The 18,026-nt window shown below is 48.1% G+C and overlaps 1 protein-coding gene across 1 annotated transcript; it reads right to left on the bottom strand.

Moving 5' to 3' along the window:
• Positions 1 to 272: 272 nt before the first annotated feature.
• On the bottom strand, positions 273 to 17,587 carry LOC135805540 (uncharacterized). The gene is made up of 15 exons (XM_065319591.1): positions 17,354 to 17,587; positions 13,964 to 14,136; positions 13,038 to 13,141; positions 12,099 to 12,190; positions 11,603 to 11,698; positions 11,219 to 11,343; positions 10,663 to 10,744; positions 10,344 to 10,471; positions 9,326 to 9,654; positions 8,939 to 9,021; positions 8,405 to 8,507; positions 7,692 to 7,778; positions 6,651 to 6,768; positions 6,184 to 6,354; positions 273 to 4,179 (listed from the first exon to the last, which is right to left on the bottom strand). Exons 1-15 carry the CDS (start codon positions 17,428 to 17,430, stop codon positions 1,064 to 1,066), a joined length of 4,884 nt encoding a protein of 1,627 aa, XP_065175663.1. The 5' UTR covers positions 17,431 to 17,587; the 3' UTR covers positions 273 to 1,063.
• Between the last annotated feature and the right edge of the window lie 439 nt (positions 17,588 to 18,026).

Here is an 18,026-nt window from a genome sequence, read left to right as displayed (position 1 = left end):
CTGGCTCAGCTCACAACACGTGCACAGCCGATGTGTGCAACCGAGCACATGAACACTCTTAGTTATACATGGTCAAACGGCGGTAAATACACGCCTACAGTAGCGTCTGCCCACACGTACACAGCGCTTTCTAAGCTGCACGGTCCTGACGAGTTTTTAATGTTTTAAAAGACGATTTGCAATTTTCCCACTAAGCGGGCACACCCTGCCATAACACAACCGTCTTTTTAAATAACAATGTGTCTTCCTCATAAAAACGTTCACTTTGTGCCTCGTTTGTGACTCAACTCTTTTTGTAACCCAAAGGATTTGAGAGAACACTATTAGCAAAGAAAGCGGGTACAAGTAGACTTGGCTTAGGAATTAGCTAGAATGATGGAGTGCGAATCGTAGTCCAACCATGTAGGTATGTTATGTAGTATAATAATACTATGCTGTGTATGATATGCAGTATATCTAGTATATTATTATTGTATTCAGATGTGCCAGCACTATGACATAATGTTATCATGATAGAAAAATATGAACAAAGCACATAGACACTGGTGCTCCGATGGGGGAGGGGACACACAGCTGCGTTCGCTTCCACTCAAAAACATGCTCAATCAAAAAACATTAGGACAAAAATGTACACGTCATACAGACGAAGAATGAACGAAGGTGTGATGAAGCAACACCAACGGACATTGAAGCAGAATGACCAAGTCAACAAAGAGAGTAAAAAGTCCACACACATACAGCATACACCTCAACATGCCAATCCATAAGCTGAGAAGGCACAGACACAGACAGACACACATATACAATCTCTCGCATGCACGCACACACATTTACACGCACAGAAAACCACACACACACACACACACGCACGCACACGCGCGTGCACACACACACACACACACACACACACACACACACAACAGCACACACACACATACACACAACAGCACACACATACACACAACAGCACACGGTACTAACACTGCAGTAATTTCTACTCCGTCATAAAAAAACTAAGATACGCCACGGCGATGCAAAGCTAACTTACATTCACTCCGTAAGTTCAAGACGTTGACCAGGAGTTCGAGGAGGTTTTACTACCACGGCCAGCATGCGCAGGCTGTGGGTGGCTGCGTGCACGGAGGTCGGATAACTGGCGTCGATGCGACGGGGAGACGTGCTCAAGAGGGCCGCGTGACATTGGAGAGCGGGCGCGCGAGGAATGGCCGGTCTGGGAGCCCGAGGCTCTTGATCTGCTCCGTGTGTTAGGACCCGCCGAGCTAGATGTGGATGTATGCCGTTGACCAGTGGGTGATACCTGCGGATGTCCGTATTGTACATGTCCGATATCAAGCGGAGAGGGCGTGCGAGGCGGTGCTTGGTTACTATTGTATGCTGCTGATGCGTTGCTGCATGCAGCTTGAAATATAGAAGCAAGTGGTGACGTGGCGTCAATGGACAATGACAATTGCACACTATTGGCTGCCAGTGGTGGAGGGTGAGGGGTACTCAGTGACGTTGCTCGGTAAGGGTTGCTGCTGCTGCTGCTGCTTGTCCTACTGCTGCTTGTCCCAGTGCCAGGACCAGCACTGCAACGGCTCTGCTGCACAGCTGTAGATGCAGGAGCTTGTCCAACTGCGGCCGCCGTGTTCCCTGCAATGTACAGAGATCCGCGACTGCCTGTCTCTGAACTCAAGTAGGATGCATGAGATGGGTACGTTGTCATAGAGGCAGCAGGCGTTGATACGGACTTATGGCGTAGGCCTGCTGATGAGAAATGATGCTGCTGCTGACCTGTGCTCTTATTCTCCTGCTGCTGGTGCTGCTGTTGCTGGTGCTGCTGCTGGTGGGAGTGAACGGAGGCATTGTTGCTCTTCAAAGCGACACCAGGCAGAGGCTGCTCATGCCACGGATGCTGCTGCTGCTGAGCCTGCTTATGCCACGGATGGGTTGGTTGCTGCTGCTGCTGCTGCCATGGATGCTCTTGTCTCTGATGCCCTGGTGATTGTTGGGCATGAACTACAGGTGTTCGCTGCTGCTGCTGCTGCTGCCGCACTACTTGATTTTCGAATTGCTGCATTGGCTGTGAGTGTGATGGGTTGCCCCAGCTGTGCTGGATGTGTGCTTGCTGCTGTGGCTCAGGGTGTGGCTGTCCCCCGACTGCCTCGTCAGGGTGTGGCTGTCCCCCAACTGCCTCGTCAGGGTGCGGCTGTCCCCCGACTGCCTCGTCACCCGATCGCGATGCACTTTGCGAGTGAACACGTTTACAGAACACAGACATTGGATCATAGTTCACCTCTGCTGCTGCTGCTGCTGCTGTAGCTGCAGTATCATGAGATGCGACGCGTGCTGCTGTTGCTGCTGATCCTGCTGTGCTTGCAGCTGCACCGCCAGCAGGCATGCCTAGTCCTGGAGCTGCACCACCGGCTGAGTGTTGTTCTGTGCCTTGTGTTGCCGATTTAGCAGCTCGCTTGCGCGCTTGTCTCTCCGCTCTCACAGCCAGTCTTTTTTGGTGCTTTGAGACCCTTTTCGGATTATGGGGGTGTTGTTGTGGGTTCGGGGCTACCTTTGGTGGCATCGCCGGCTGCGAGTCCCTTAAATTTATTCTCTTCATCCTATGATAGGTCAGGACAGAATGAAGCTCAGCCCTCAGCTTCACGAGTTCTTTGCTACAGATTGCGAGCTTGTTCTGAGCTTCTTTCAAATCACACTGCACCCTCTTCTGCATTTCCTTATTCTGCGTGTTGCGGATAAACGTTGAAAGCAAGGTCACCTGTTTTTTTAACAGTATCTCCGTCTTACAAGCGTGTTTGATATCATTCTGCACTAGCTGTTGTGGTCTTCTTTCCGTTGTGGAGCTGCTGGCGCTTTGCTCCTGGGGTGTGCTACTAGCAGATGGGGTATCAGCTGTTGGCTTGGACACGAGTGCAGCAGCAGGGCCGCACTGAGTTGGTAAAGTCTTAGAGAGTGCACCATCACCGGACACTGTCACTGCTGACCTATTTGCCGCCGCAGCCTCCGCAGCAGAGGCCGACGACGCTGACAGCTGCCGTCCCTCTGAAGCAGCGTGCACACCAGCGACTGCTGTAGGCCCGTCGCCAGCGGACCCATCTTGATCAGGTGTCGTTGGCGGCGGCTGTGCACGTGTAGATGCTGCTGAACACGGCTCAACAGACGTGACCCTGGCAGACTGAGTAGATACTGCTACTGCTGGGCAAGTTAGCGCATCGCTTGGCTCACTCTCCAGTTTCGGCCCCGTTCTACTTCTCGTGTTAGGTTCTTCCGGGGTAGGCGAGCGGATCGTGATCCTACGGCGTAGAGCACGGTTGACAGCGGCAATGCCCTGACCATCACTGTCCACATCTCTGGCAAAGACGGGGGAGACTGGTGTGTCAGGCTGACGTACCTCTGCACCAGTAGAGCTAGCAACCGACGAATTCGCAGTGGCATTCTTACTGTCGCTGCTGTTGCTGCTGCGGTACACCGCCTCCTCTTCAGCTTCAACTAATGTTGCACCAGCATCGCCATCTTCAGCTTCTAAGTCGAGAATTGTGAACGGCTTGTTGGAATCCGCTTCAGTTTCACTTCCTGATTCGTCTCCCCACAGACATGCATAAGCAGGTGAATCCTCACTGGACACAGAGAGGACGTCAATTGCCATTTCACATTCATCTTCCGCAGGTAGGTCTGAGAGTTCAGCTTCAGTGTGCATGTCGTCTGCAGCTGCTGCGACTGCTTGGCTCTTCTCACTACACCGCACACCAGACATATTCTCAGAAACACCTCCAGGCTCACTGCCAGTCACCACACCACATTCGACCTGTGAGAGGGCCGGCACAGCACAATTGCCAGCGAATGAAATGCCAGCAGCAGGAGGGCCACTGACCGTCACAGCCGTTTCTGAACACGGGGGGTCAGTGTTGCCCTCGTGAGCATCGCTGGCAGGACTGCCGCGAGCAACTGTTCTGCTCGCAGGTGGCCCTGCAGCTGAAGCAGCACAGCTACCACTCAGGGTAGTACCAGTCTGAGCAGTGGAGATTCTCATCTCACCAGCATTCTGCTGCTCACTGCCAGACACTGGTCCCGGTGCTGTCGCTACCGTCACTGCTGCTGCTGCTGCTTCTGCTCCTGCTGCTGCTGCTGGTATGTGAGACAATGTCTCACGGTCCAGAGATTGACCTGCACCGGACACAAAGTGTAGCAAGAAAAGTAAAAATGTAGAAAGATGAAAGAAGAGAGGGGACCAGATGCAAACAGAATGCTGGCTCTTCAATCACCACCCATCCCAATACACAGCACACTGTAGAACACACAGCACACTGTAGAACACACAGCACACTGTAGAACACACAGCACACTGTAGAACACACTGGAGATTACAATAAAGATGGCCAGAAGCAGCGGAAAATAGGCACAGCAACGTTGCATTGCGTCAACACAGTTGAATATTGGTACGTTGCTTGTGGCTGTAGTACTGTGATACTGCTCAGCTACACACAGCTTCACAATGAGTACAACGCCAGCAAGACAGCTTACAAGGAGTGCAGCATGGCATAGCACAGAACAGCAGCCAGTGCCATGACCGGTTGCAACTATGGTGTCAAGATGAGGAAGCAAGGTAAAGTAAATGCAGTTGGCCAACACCTGCCAACAAGGAGTTGGGTCTACGTCAAACCACACTCACAGTTGGACTCACTGCACCCCATCATCAGCGGAGAGCCCAGCAAGCAGTATGAAGTAAGCGCCTTTTCAACCTAGAGGAAATCACCCTTCTCTAGGATCCATAAAGCGTAGTCAGCGTCATCAGATTAACAAAAATGAAAATTCGATTATTTCAACAAATAATATTTTCACCAAAACCACGACCACTGTTTCGGAATTTGGCTTCAGAAAAAGAAAAAGAGAACTGAGTTAATACCATAACAAGGAGCATTTTTGAATTTTTATGATGAGAAGGCATCAAATCACTCGTGGACATTTTTTGAAAACGTCCCGTGCGAGACGTGTGAAGCTTGTTCATATCTTGAATGTGATTACGTCATGTTTGTTTCCAAGAAAACTGAATGCCATATTTGCTGGTGCATACAGCACACCCCCTTCTTGCAAGCTGTATTTACCGCCATTTCGCCAGGTGTGTTTTAACCACCATTTTTCGTCGACCTCCAATATGAAGTAAGGGCGAGGCTTCTTGCAGTTTCATTTAGATGAAAGGCATTCGAGCTGACAAGCTCATTCTCATAACTCTGCAAAACACTGAACATGACCTGATGATGGAGAAATGCCAAAACGTTGCTAAAAAATCGATGTGAAAACGATGTTCAGTGTTTTGCAGAGTTATGGGAACGAGCTAGTCAGCTTGAATGCCTTTCATCTACTTCCATTATGATGCTGAAATGGGAGCCTTCATATCATTCTACCATTGCTCACAGATACAACTAACATGCCCTTCTGCAGCTAAGGGCGCGTTCAGACTACCGAGAACCCTGTCAAACCGGGAATGGCGATAACACCGTGAAGGGCATTTGCACTACCACTAAACAAAGTTACTTGTGCAGCTCTCACCACGGCACTGAGAAGGGATTTTGCCTTACTCCCAGCCTGAGCACCTTTTTTACTGCCGGAGTGCTGTTTCTGCCACAGCAGTAAAACCGTTCTGCCGGCAAAGTGCCTGTAACGTCACGTGATCAAATAACCATGGAAAACCATTCCGTCACTTTTATCAGTAGTCGGAACGGGGGGCCCTTAGCATGCAACTGCAGGCAAGCGGCGGCCCGTAGTGGTAAGACACACCGCTGCTGCTGCTACCACACTTGCTACTGTTTGTCGTTCAGCGACAGAGCGGCTATCGGTTTAATTGCAGTGGTTGAAGATGTACCACCACAAGGACTATCATTCACACAAAACTTGTCTGGATTTCAAGATTGGCAATTGCCATCATGAAAATATTCTTTAGAATCAGCAGAGAGAAGTCTGAGCATGTTACCCTATACTTCAACGTCCCTAGAAAGTGAAGTTATCACAGAAGTGGTTTACTGCTCATGTACAGAGACCACTGGCTAAAAAAGACAAAAATAGACAAGTACCAAGTAAACGAAAAACAAACAAAAAAACAAGAACAAGACAACATGAGCACCTACCGCAAAAATAAATGCTAATACTATGTGCAGACCAGCAAGCTATTACCTGGAGCTGTGTCCATCTCCTGTACTGTAGTATCAACGGCGGACGCTGCTCCGCAGGATCCATGTGCAGTCTGATTACCACCGACTTGAAGGCCTTTCTCGCGCAGGATGCGCAGCGCTTCTTGCACCACATTCTCCCCTTCCATGACTGAATGCTCCTGGTGGGCACGCACTGCAAGCAAGCAAAAAAACACCAACACGTAGCAGCAGGCAAAAATGATCCATGTGCTGTTTTTCAGGCGTACCGGCTAAGCAAAAGCAGCTGATATAATCGTGGAGGAGGTAGTAGCATCAGACTAAGTTAGGCTCTAGCCAGGCAGTACTGGCCTGTAGACATCAGATTGGCCTACCTAAAGTCAATAGACACCAGTACTGACCTATCCAAAGCCACACCAATGCTATGCACACAGGTAGCAAAAGCTACGGTCCTAGACTACAGGCGGCGGCGGTACATAGTAGCCACTGTACCTTTGTAGTGTGGCAGTTGAGACTTGGCCACCGTCTTTGTCATGACCGTCGTTGCTACCAGCAGGTATCCACCACTTGATACCATGCGCATCAGTGGGTGGCTACGATCAGGTAGGACCTGACAGCGAGAACATGGCATAGTGAAAAGAAACAAGTGAGTCCAATGGCATTATGCATACATGTACATGTTCTAGATAATCTACAGCACTGTAGAAGTAGAACGGGTAATTTTAGCAACGTAAAAACCCTAGCGAATTTAGCGATCGACTCATTTTCGCTAAAGTTTCAAGTCGCTAATCCGTTGAGACATTAGTACGCGTAGTGCACTGGTGATCCATGAGTAAAATCGCTGCAAATCGCTAAAATAAAACGTCGCTAGCCGGTTGACAATGGGAAAACGCTAAAATTAATAGTCGCTAAAATTACCCGTTCTACAGTACTTTACAAGTGACTGCCTGGTCAATCAACCACTTGGTCCGCATGGCTATATCCTTCGGCACTCCAAGAGTGTTGAATTTGATGGGATCACACTGGCTTCAGAGCCCACATGCGTTCCAAGACAGCAGTACAGCAGTACATGTACAGTAGCAAAGGCAATAGCTGAAAGCAACTTCTACCGGCACGTACACGTAACGTACAGCGCTACATACTTTCTTCCACATCACACAGCTCAGTGGCAAACTGCCATTATTCACACGGATACCGTGCGCCTGGACATCCAGTACACGGCCACCCACCTGGCGGACTTTCGAGTACTGTAGTACGCACATTGAATGCCATGATACACACAGTAGAACAGCGGAGAAAGGTTGCAGTGCCGCTGCCGCCCAGAGTTTCATGCACAACATGCAGCTACCAGGCAACACAACAATACCATATCGGCACCGTCGTCTTAGCAATAGCTGCGGGACAGGAGTAGCGAAAGAAACGGCCAATGACTGGTTGCAACACATCGTCCTACAACATCTAACTGCTATGGCAAACGAGAAAAAGACCGTGAAGTAGCAATTTAAGTAACAACAGAGGTTTGTAATGGTTTACCTGGTGTTCTCGCATCCAAGGCTCAATGATTCGCACAGCATTGAATGTGGACGATGCAATCATGTTGTCAAAGCACTCCATCAGTGGCTGGTAGGAAAGCACACAGCAAGTATCGAGACAAGCAATAGTGCACGCGAGTAATTACTACTTCAGTAGCAGTTCACACACACACACACTGCGTGTCATGGTGCATACTGTCATCACCCAACACATTAAGTTAACTGGATTCAACTCCATCCCTGTACACTCTACCAATGCCAGCCTCTCTACAGCCGGGCTCGAAACCAACCAAACTCAGCAGTTTGACTTCCTCTCCATCACAAGCTGCTCAGGAAACTAGTGTAAGTCTGACCACCAGGCTATGGTTACACACACGCAGCCATTACTCTAGACAAGTAAGTTGGGGCAAGACAGCAGTGCGGTGTTTACTGCAAACGCCGGCAAAGCTGTATGCCTGCATGATAGCTTGATAAAAGATAACTACTACAGTGCTGCTCAATGAAATCCAGTCGCATCCCTCAAGTACGCGCCGGGCGCTGCGCAGCCCTAGACCTGCGAACACTGAGGTGCGAAATGGTACACGGCGCAAACTTGAGTGACGCGACTGGAGTTCATTGAGCAGCACTGTAGTAGCCAGCGTGCATAGTAGATGCACACAGTGACCAACTGAAGATAATTATACAGCTGAACCGGCAGGTACTGTGTCGCCTCACCTCCATGTAGCGGCTATAAATGACGACGGGCCGGGAAGGTCCAACAAAGCCAATCAGCTTTTCAACAAGCGGCCAAGGACGATACGATGTGCACAGAATGAGGCTGTGCACACACACAGACACCGACACACGCACGCACACACACACATACACACACAAACACACACACAGGCACACAAACACACGCACGCACACACCACACACACACACGCACACACACACACGCACACACACACACACACACACACATATGAGTCGCATGAGAGGTGATACGAAGGGTAAGCAGTAGCTTTCGAATAAAAAGTGAGCTTGCTCTATTAATGCTGAAAAAAATTCGTGCTAGGACAGAGCCTGGATAGCTACCAATTATTTTAGATACATGACAAGTTGACCGGCCATGCACACACTTATCAATACACCGTAGAGCATGGTGCAGCTGTTATCAATGTCAGTGCAACTGCCTAGATAGTGTATGTATATGCAAGACTCCTCTTAGTGTATCCGCTCAGCTAGAATACACCCACTACAACGTACCCATGGTAGTTGCCTTTCCAGAGGTCTCTCTTCAAGCGTGACAGCATGATTATACGCTCCAGCTTGCTGTCCATGGCCATGGGCTATACAACAGGAGAGCGTTGGTCGCACACAGATACAAAAACACAGACGCATGCACGTATGCACACAAGTGCACACATGCATGGACAAAGACGGACACACACAGTCACATGCGCACACATACACATAACTGTTACATACACACCGGTTAGTAGTGCAGTGACAACATGGGTAACAATAGCATGGAACGTCCTCTGGAAACACGATGGTTAGATCACACTACTAGAATTTTTTAAACGCTCTTCACATTAGTACCATTGTAGTCATGAAAATGTTCAGAGCCAGCCTCCAGTACACGCAACTAACCTCACATGGCATGCAAGCTGCGGGGACCTGGTCTCGACTCAGACTGGATTCCGATGTCTCCTCTGATGCGGCGGCAGAGGAAGTTGTTTCAGTGCACGTTGCAGTACCGCTTTGCACATCGCCATTGTCTGTGTCTGCTTGCACGGGCTCGCGATCCACCTGTTCAGTGTCCATGGCTTCATCTGTTCCCTTTTCAGTGTCCTGCCGCTGTTGTTGACGCGAAGGGGCTTGCCGCCTCCGTCCCCCCGGCAAGCGTGGCATCTCAGATGACTCTTCGATTGAGGGCTCAAAGTTGTCAAGTAATGAGTGCAGGTCACTGGATGGATGGGCTGCAAAGCACAGCAAAAGCACAACAGATACGAAGCAGGTGGATGAGCTGCAGACCCGGCCACGAAAAAAAGAAATCTTCGGGACTACTGTAAACAAGGAAGCGTTTGCGCCGGTTCTAGTTCGTGAGTCGCGTGCACCGACCAATTTGCACCTGGAAAGGTTTCCGATCGGAGTCCATTTCATTAGTTCTATTTCCACAGTTAAGGCGCACCGCACCGCCTCTGTATTTCTACAGTTCTACATTTCAAGCCGGCTTACTTTTGCAACACCCATCGCAAAAATCGCTAACGATTCCAGGTGGCAAAGATTTCCAGGTTTACAGTATGATTATAGATTCATGCGGAGAATCATCGGCTAGACCCAAAGCAATGCCCATCTCAACAATGTGTACGGCATAATGCCCTACTCGGAGAATCATCGGCTAGACCCAAAGCAATGCCCATCTCAACAATGTGTACGGCATAATGCCCTACTCAGGTACAGCATGCACCGGGGAATTCCACTTCGAAACTTCGAACTTGGTGAATGCTGTCAAGCACACTCACAGACGCATGCGCGCACACACAAACAAACAGTTTCTATGTTGATTCCGCAGCCACAACTGAGAAACCACTGTCCAAGGAAAGCCGAGTGCAAACCAAGTGCAGACCGAAAGAGAAAATAAAACTCAGACGTTACAATCACTTACAGTCTGCCCATTCGATGAGCCTGGATGGCCAGGAGTGTTCATCTGCCAGCATCCAAGTCAACTCTGCCAGCGGCAAGTCTATAAGTGTTTTACGGAGTTTAGGGGAGCACACAGCAGGGATGATGGGTCTGCCACAAAAAAAAAACAATAACAACATACGACACAATCAGATAGATAATAGCCATATCAGCGCATAGATACAGTACATGACATATCTCAAGACCGTGCACACATAAATGATACAAAACGTCTTGGAAAGAAATCCCTACAACAGGTTACAGAGGAGCAGAAGATTAGCCCGGTACAGCAGCCAACTTACATTCTGATTTCACCGCGGTGAGTTTTCGAAATGACTGAGTGATTGCTCTGATAGTTGTGGATGTGCACAAGAGATCCCGAGCCTTGGCCAGACATAGCAAAGCAGAGGAATGGGAGCATGAGAATGTGCGTGTGAGGGGAGGCAACAGCACAACATGAGAGAGCACCTGCTGGATAGTGAAGCTTTGGTATAATTATATGCACATGCATTCTCAATTTACAAAATCACACGGTTCCCTAAGGGCACGTTTGATTCGTCGGATCCGGAACAGGATCACTTAGAACAGGGGCATTCGGTTGGTCAGATCCGGAACAGGATCGCTTAGAACAGGGGTGTTTGATTGGTCAGATCCGGAACAGGATCGCTTAGAACAGGGGCATTTGATTGGTCAGATCCGGAACAGGATCGCTTAGAACAGGGGCGTTCGATTGGTCAGATCTGGAACAGGATCGCTTAGAACAGGGGCATTTGATTGGTGTGCACTGATTTAGAAGTGTTCAGAACATGTTCTGTAATACGCCTGCACAATACAAAACACAGCTAGGGACTCACTGACCTCCAAGTCGTTCTAACATTGCTGCAGCAACCAGGCCCATGCAGTTTTCCACCAGCAGAAGGCGTGACCCAAACTGAACATCAGCTTGATTGACGATCTGAGATATCGTGTCGAGTCGCAATTGGCTGCAGAGGCACATCGGAACACAATATACTACTAAGCACTACACCGTAGTACATCAAAGAAGCAGCAAAGTTCAAGCAAATCTGCAAGTCAAGGCTACAACTGGACATGTGCATTCAGCAAAGTATGCACAACAAGGTTATAGCTGAACAAGCCGCAGCTACAATACAGTACATAATTACGGAAATCGGGCTTTCTCAAAAGCATAACGATTAAAAGGAGCAGGAGAGGTTCTTAGCGCAAAGAAAAGTAGTTGCATACCAGATTTTGTTGTCCTTGAGATTGCCAACATTGTTTGAGAACTGGTCCCACATCAACTGAATATTAGGACGACAGATCTTGACCCGGCAGCAGTACCTAACAACAACGCAGAGACACGCATCACATACCGTATTTTTCGGAGTATAGTGCGCACCTTTGTATAACGCGCACCCCCCCCCCCCCCCAATCTTCATTGGGGGTGCCCACTTCAATCTTCATTGAAGTACATGCATTTCATATTCAGAGCATAGTGCGCACCTGAGATTTAGGGCCTAAAATAGCACATCTAAAGTGCGCACTATACTCCAGAAAATACGGTACACACATAACAACTTTACAACGGTATGTACGTGAGCACACACGTACAAGCACTACCAGTACATGCATTAGAGAATAGGTCACCACCATACATCATGATATGCCAGTACTGTACTAACAGGAAGGGAGCCTTGCATGAAGGCAGCACACTTGGCAAGCAGAAACACTGCCGACTCACTTGGCCTGCTTTTTCTTCAGGTACTTCGCCTTGGAAAAGTCTGTCTTCTCTTCAAACGTCTTGCTGTGTGCCACTAGATGATCCACCATAGCCTGCAAGAACAACCAAACAGTGAGAGGACACCATGGAAGATGTCAGTCACAGCTGGGCACAGAGTTAGCCAAATACGCAGCAATTGTACTGGCCTAAACAAAGCGCCAAACACACTGATGGCCGCATTGTGCAGGAATACACACAAGTTTGCCGTCCACAGTTACAGGCCAGAACCAATAATGTAGCTACACTTGATCCTCACTGCCACAGTCACAGTTTCTTCGATGGGGATGGCATTGCGAGTTGAAGATTAGTCTCCAGACGATGACATCGCTAAAAGAGCACACTGTAGAACGGGTAATTTTAGCAACGTAAAAACCCTAGCGAATTTAGCGATCGACTCATTTTCGCTAAAGTTTCAAGTCGCTAATCCGTTGAGACATTAGTAGTGCACTAGTGATCCGTGAGTAAAATCACTGCAAATCGCTAAAATAAAACGTCACTAACCGGTTGACAATGGCAAGACGCTCAAATTAATAGTCACTAAAATTACCCGTTCTACAGTATCGATGATGCAGGTGTTATTGCAGTGGAACCGTCCCAAGCTCAGTGCTAGATGCTCTGCTATGTGATGGTGGTCTAGATTCAGAGTTGTCCGTCAGTTCTAGCCTCTAGAGCAGAAGACGAGCTTGAACTCTACGTGACTATGGTCACCGAGTGTCATCTGGCCGGGTCAATAGATGTGCTTGCATGGTGGAAAATCAACTCTGAGCGTTTCCCGCCTCGTCAAACACTGCTTGACGGTTCTTACGCAAGTGTAGTAGAGGCCTGCACTTCCCACTGACAACGCTGCAATTCACACAGATTGCTGTGCAAGCCATGTACGTGTCCAGCGGCAGGGCTTACCTGATCGCGGAGACCTCCAGCCTTCAGGCGCTCAATCTCCTCATAGTCCAATGCTTGAGACGAACCATCATCCTTTAGGTTGCGATTGTCATAATCACCAGCCGCTGTCACAACATACCACACAAAACAGGGTAAAAACCAACTACGAAAGACAAATACAGTCCCCAGCAAGAGATGGCAACAGTAGCAGAATAAGCTCATGTTCTGCACTAAACAGTATAGTGGCACAAATCGGAAATACAGTCATCCTTTTTTCCTAACATACTTCAGCGAAACTGACGGCTACATGATAAGTGGCGGCCGAAATTTGTTTGTAGAATGCATGCTCCGAGCATCCAGTACATGTACTGCAATGCAGTTTTATAAGGGGCGTTAATCATTCAAACACCTGAAAGCCAGTGTAGCCCATGACATAGAAGAGCATAAGCGTGTGGAATACTACACTGTGTGTACGTGTGTGTGTGTGTACGTGTGTGTGTGTGTGTGTGTGTGTGTGTGTGTGTGTGTGTGTGTGTGTGTGTGTGTGTGTGTGTGTGTGTGTGTGTGTGTGTGTGTGTGTGTGTGTGTGTGTGTGTGTGTGTGTGTGTGTGTGTGTGTGTGTGTGTGTGTGTGTGAATGGGGTGTGTGTGTGCGAATGGTGTGTGCGAATGGTGTGTGTGTGTGTGTGTGTGTGTGTGTGTGTGTGTGTGTGTGTGTGTGTGTGTGTGTGTGTCATGGGATCTGTGTACCGGAAAAGCTGCATGTTACCAAAAATCCCTACTATAATACCGGTTGCTTTTCTTGACAGCTACTTGATAACCAAAGCAGGTTACTGGAAGTGGAAAGTAGTCTTGTTCATGTCAATCAGTTTGTGAGTAAAATGTCAGTTAGTCATAACACAGATTGTAATACGTGTTGATGTGATGACGTGATGCACTGCAACTTACCTTGTACATCACGTTCATCAGACTTCATCAGGTTGCGTTCACCGGGTAGCAGGACCAGTTTGAAGACGGGACGATTCGACGAGCCAGACGTCTTTTGCATTTCAAACACAGAGTCGAACGGCATTCCTATAGCCGGCGTCGTGTCAACTTTCTGCCGATTTATCATGGTGATCCTGCAAGAAGAGTGGTACAGTGTGATTGAGTGAAGGTTTTGCAATGACGTCGCAGCACAAGAAATCCACTTCCCCTCCCCTAGGAGTAATTCATATCTTGTACATGTACTCCCCTATGTTCATTGCCTATTCTGCATGGCTGAACGTTGCCCTGGCAAGATAAGGACCGTGGCTCTCTCAGCCTCTTCCAGACCTGTGTCACCACTTGACTCTCTCAGCGTCACCTGATCCATCGTCCCTGTCTTCTCTATTTCATAGTAGTTCTTCGATTGGCACGTATATCCTGGATTTCTACTATCACAGTCTTATTACCGAATTGCGTGTTGCTCCCTAAGTGAGAGCTCGCGCTTTCCCTGCCAACTCGAGTCAGTGCTGATACACAATTCCTCAAGTATCGCCGACGTTGCTACAACCTCTTCTTTGCACTGTCGTCCCCAGAGCGGGCTTGCGATTCGTTGGCTTGGAGGCAACAGCATTGTGAAAGGCCAGCGGTCCTCAGCGCTTGTTCTGCACCTTCATAATCAACACTGACTCACGTTGCTTTCGGGAGTTTGTGAGGTGTTTGTTACGCTGGAAACGGAGTGTCACTGTAAGTTGATATCCCTAGTGATGCTTAGGCTCAGAGAGCACTACATAATGCAGTGCTCTCCGAGCACAAATTTCATTAGCCTACTCAGTCTCAAATGACGAGGGGAATTCCCCGAAACACTGGGTATTGTGCAGGGAGTACATTATAGTGCGTTCCTGCAGATTCGCAGAGTAGAAGGTTCGATAGACTCCTTGTGTGCTCTGGACGGCAGTCGTGAGTCAGTCAAGTGAGAATTCAAGTCGGCAGGAAAAGCGCGAGCTCCCACATTATAGGGCCACATAGGGAGCAACACACCACAAGTATCGCCAAAGTTGCTACAACCTCTTCTCTTTTTTTTTTACATTATTTTTATGCAGCCCCTGCTTATCCATCCCTACGTACCAGGGAGTAGTAAAATACAGGGAGGTGACACGAGCATGTACGGCCAGTTTGACGATTGCCTCAGCACCGTTTTCACCCGGCGGGTGAGATTGGGGTACTATGGGTACCGAAGTGTGTAGACATGCGCGCGGATCAGGATTCTCTCGATCAGGGAGTAATAAAATACCTACCGCCAAAGAGACTCCTACTGCAGCCCGTAGAAACTCAGCGCTGAGAATTTCCAACAATTGTCTGCCTTCACAAAGTTTGGTAGTCGACCAAACTACCACTATGTCAGGATAGAACTCTAGCAAGAGTGGTATCACTTTGGGAGATATCCCTGCGTGCCGTAGACTTTTCCTGTGTCGATACAAGCTGTTTACGACGACGTAGCCCGCATTGAATCCTTGACAAACTTAGGAACATTTCATTCCGAAAAGTGAACTCCCGGATCTCTAGCATACCATAATATGAAATGCTCATCATCACAAAGAAGGTCGAGAAGTACTGGTTGATCACAACTGAGGAGAAATTAGTGCCGATCGTGTGGTGTCCTAGAGATTTTTTCGACTTCGAAATCGGTGCACTCGCTTTTCATCTCCAATCGTACACGTATTGTTCTCAAGGAAATCACCTTTGTTCTATTGCTCCATGCCGTCGATCGGGACGAATTTCGGAAGGGTGGTACCTTTCCATATGGCGATGACACAGATGTATCACAAGAGCAAAACAAATGCTGTTCCATGAGATGGATAGACCTTTTCATGGAATTAGATCTTTGACAAATACTCAAGATTGATTCAGCAGATCATCTTTTTTTGCGAAAGAAAAAAAAACAAGCGCGAGGCACCCATCAAAAATCACGATTAGTGGCGTGTCACCTCCCTGTATTTTACTCACGGCTGTTTTTTGTGCGATTTCACGCCACTTAACAATATGGCCGCCGAAAGTCTTGATTGGGCTTCAATGGCAAGAAAATTTGAATTTTCAAATCGTCAGAACACGAGTAGGCCATGGTTTCCCCTGGATTTTGGAGACTAGTCAGCCCGGACAGCCCGGGGAACACGCTAATCATCTGCGTCTTGTTTCAAGCTTTCAGCTCGTACCTCACATGACTGCCTTTCCTTCAAGAAACATTTGTTCTGTGTCGTGCGACTTTGGCTTCGTTCTGGAATACTCCTTGTGTCGTCGCTGACAAACTCGACTCCGAGAAGCCCTTCCCGATTTTTTCCCAGCTTAGATCGATTTTTTCCCAGGTAGAGGACTATCCTCTGGTTGTCTTCCCCAAGTGTCATTAGAATACGCGCGTGAACTTCTAAATACGCGCGACGAGTCAGGAGCCTGTTTTCTCTTGATTTGGAAGACAAAATGGTGTGGCCCTTTAGTTGCTGTTGAGTGTAGAAGGCTGCTTCCTGCTGTAAATTGCTTAGTCGGCATGTGGGATATTGTAGAAGAAGACAGCAGCCGGCCAAGTGAGCTTGAAATTGTGATATCTACCCTATTGTGCGTTGAACGATTACGAAATGTCTAACTTGAATGTTGTACACGCGAGCACGCCAAGCAGAGGCTGACAATCACTGGTAAGATCAATCTCCAGACTGCCAGGAGTACTTCGAGCAAGTTTGAAGCGGAAAGACAGCTAACTGGGCAAGCCAGGACGCCTTTCCACCCTCTTTCTCTCTCAAATTGCCGAAAAGTCGAGTATCTCGCTCGAGCGCTTTCAAAACTTTTCTCTTGGTTTCGCGTCCCAAATCGTGGAACCACGCGAGAATCGACATGAGTTTCGCGCAAAAACGCAAACTCATCGCGTATTTGTACTATTCGCACAATGTTACAAAAATCGCACCGAACGACGCCATATTGATAAGTGCCTGCACGTGAACAGCCGTGTACTACTCCCTGCTACGTAAGTCATCGTGGAGGCAGGTATCACTATCAGAACATACTCTAATTTCACAAATTTTCGGTGTACTTTTATTTTCGGTACTTTCGGTGCATCTGCTTCATACCTAAAATTTCAATACACCGAACAAAAACTAACACACATAATCCAATAGGGAACAGCTTCCCTGTACCGAAAATTTCTGTTCACCTAACCTGGCCTTTTGCCCTCATACCGAAAATATTGAGCACCGAAAATTTCTGAAATTAGAGTAGTCTATATGTCGCATAATGGTATAATACATTAGTAGCATTCGTCCCAAAATGGCACGGGAAACGATGGGCCCTGCAGACCATAAAGTGAGAAATACACTTTCAAAGACTAACTTTTGATTCAGCACAGCTGTCGTCTTGAATTGTGGTGTTATGAGCACGACCGGCTCATCGCGCGTGATGAGATCCATGGTCGCCACCTTCGAGCTGAAAACTCAGCAAATCTCAGTTCTTCGTAACTAACTACTTCCTTCAACAAGAATCACATAATCATTGGTAAACAAACCTCCTCTCAGTCACAGCTCGAGCTAGGGCAATCAACACGAATAAAATCCAGAATCAGTTCTTTTCCTAGTTCCTACTCGATCTCATGCTCAGAGACATGAGCACTGCGCTGCATGAACTGTATCACTGCGGTGTGAAAATGACGTAAGGGGCCGTCCGGGGTTCAATACTAGTAGTTTTTGCAAAACGAAAAGTTTGCATCTGCATTCAATTATTTTCAAAACGAAACTCCTTCAAACCCACCCACCCCCAAACGAAAACTTTTCGTTTTGAAAATACTATTGGTAACCTTGAACGGCCCTGTACAGTACACTACTACTAGGCCTGCTAGCCCTAAAGTAACACATAATATGTAGTTAGTTACTGGCCTAAGCCAAGGCGAACATCAGATCTAGCTACATGACACTCACAGGCAGGATATAGCACTATTTTTTTTTTAATATTGTAGGCTCCAGGCGCGTGCTCGGCGATGGACACGGGGGGCACGTGCACCCCCCAAAAA

The sequence above is a fragment of the Sycon ciliatum genome, chromosome 1, assembly GCF_964019385.1.
Source record: "Sycon ciliatum chromosome 1, ocSycCili1.1, whole genome shotgun sequence".
Lineage (NCBI taxonomy): Eukaryota > Metazoa > Porifera > Calcarea > Leucosolenida > Sycettidae > Sycon > Sycon ciliatum.
The sequence above is the reverse complement of the archived record's forward strand: the minus strand, read 5'-3'. Positions and strand labels throughout refer to the sequence as shown.

Coding starts and splice junctions, on each gene's coding strand:
- LOC135805540 (XM_065319591.1), bottom strand. CDS start 17,430: ATGGATCTCATCACGCGCGATGAGCCGGTCGTGCTCATAACACCACAA. Junction 14,137..17,353: donor ACAGCTGTGCTGAATCAAAA/GTTAGTCTTTGA, acceptor CTCTTCTTGCAG/GATCACCATGATAAATCGGC. Junction 4,180..6,183: donor GGAGATGGACACAGCTCCAG/GTAATAGCTTGC, acceptor TGTCCGGTGCAG/GTCAATCTCTGGACCGTGAG.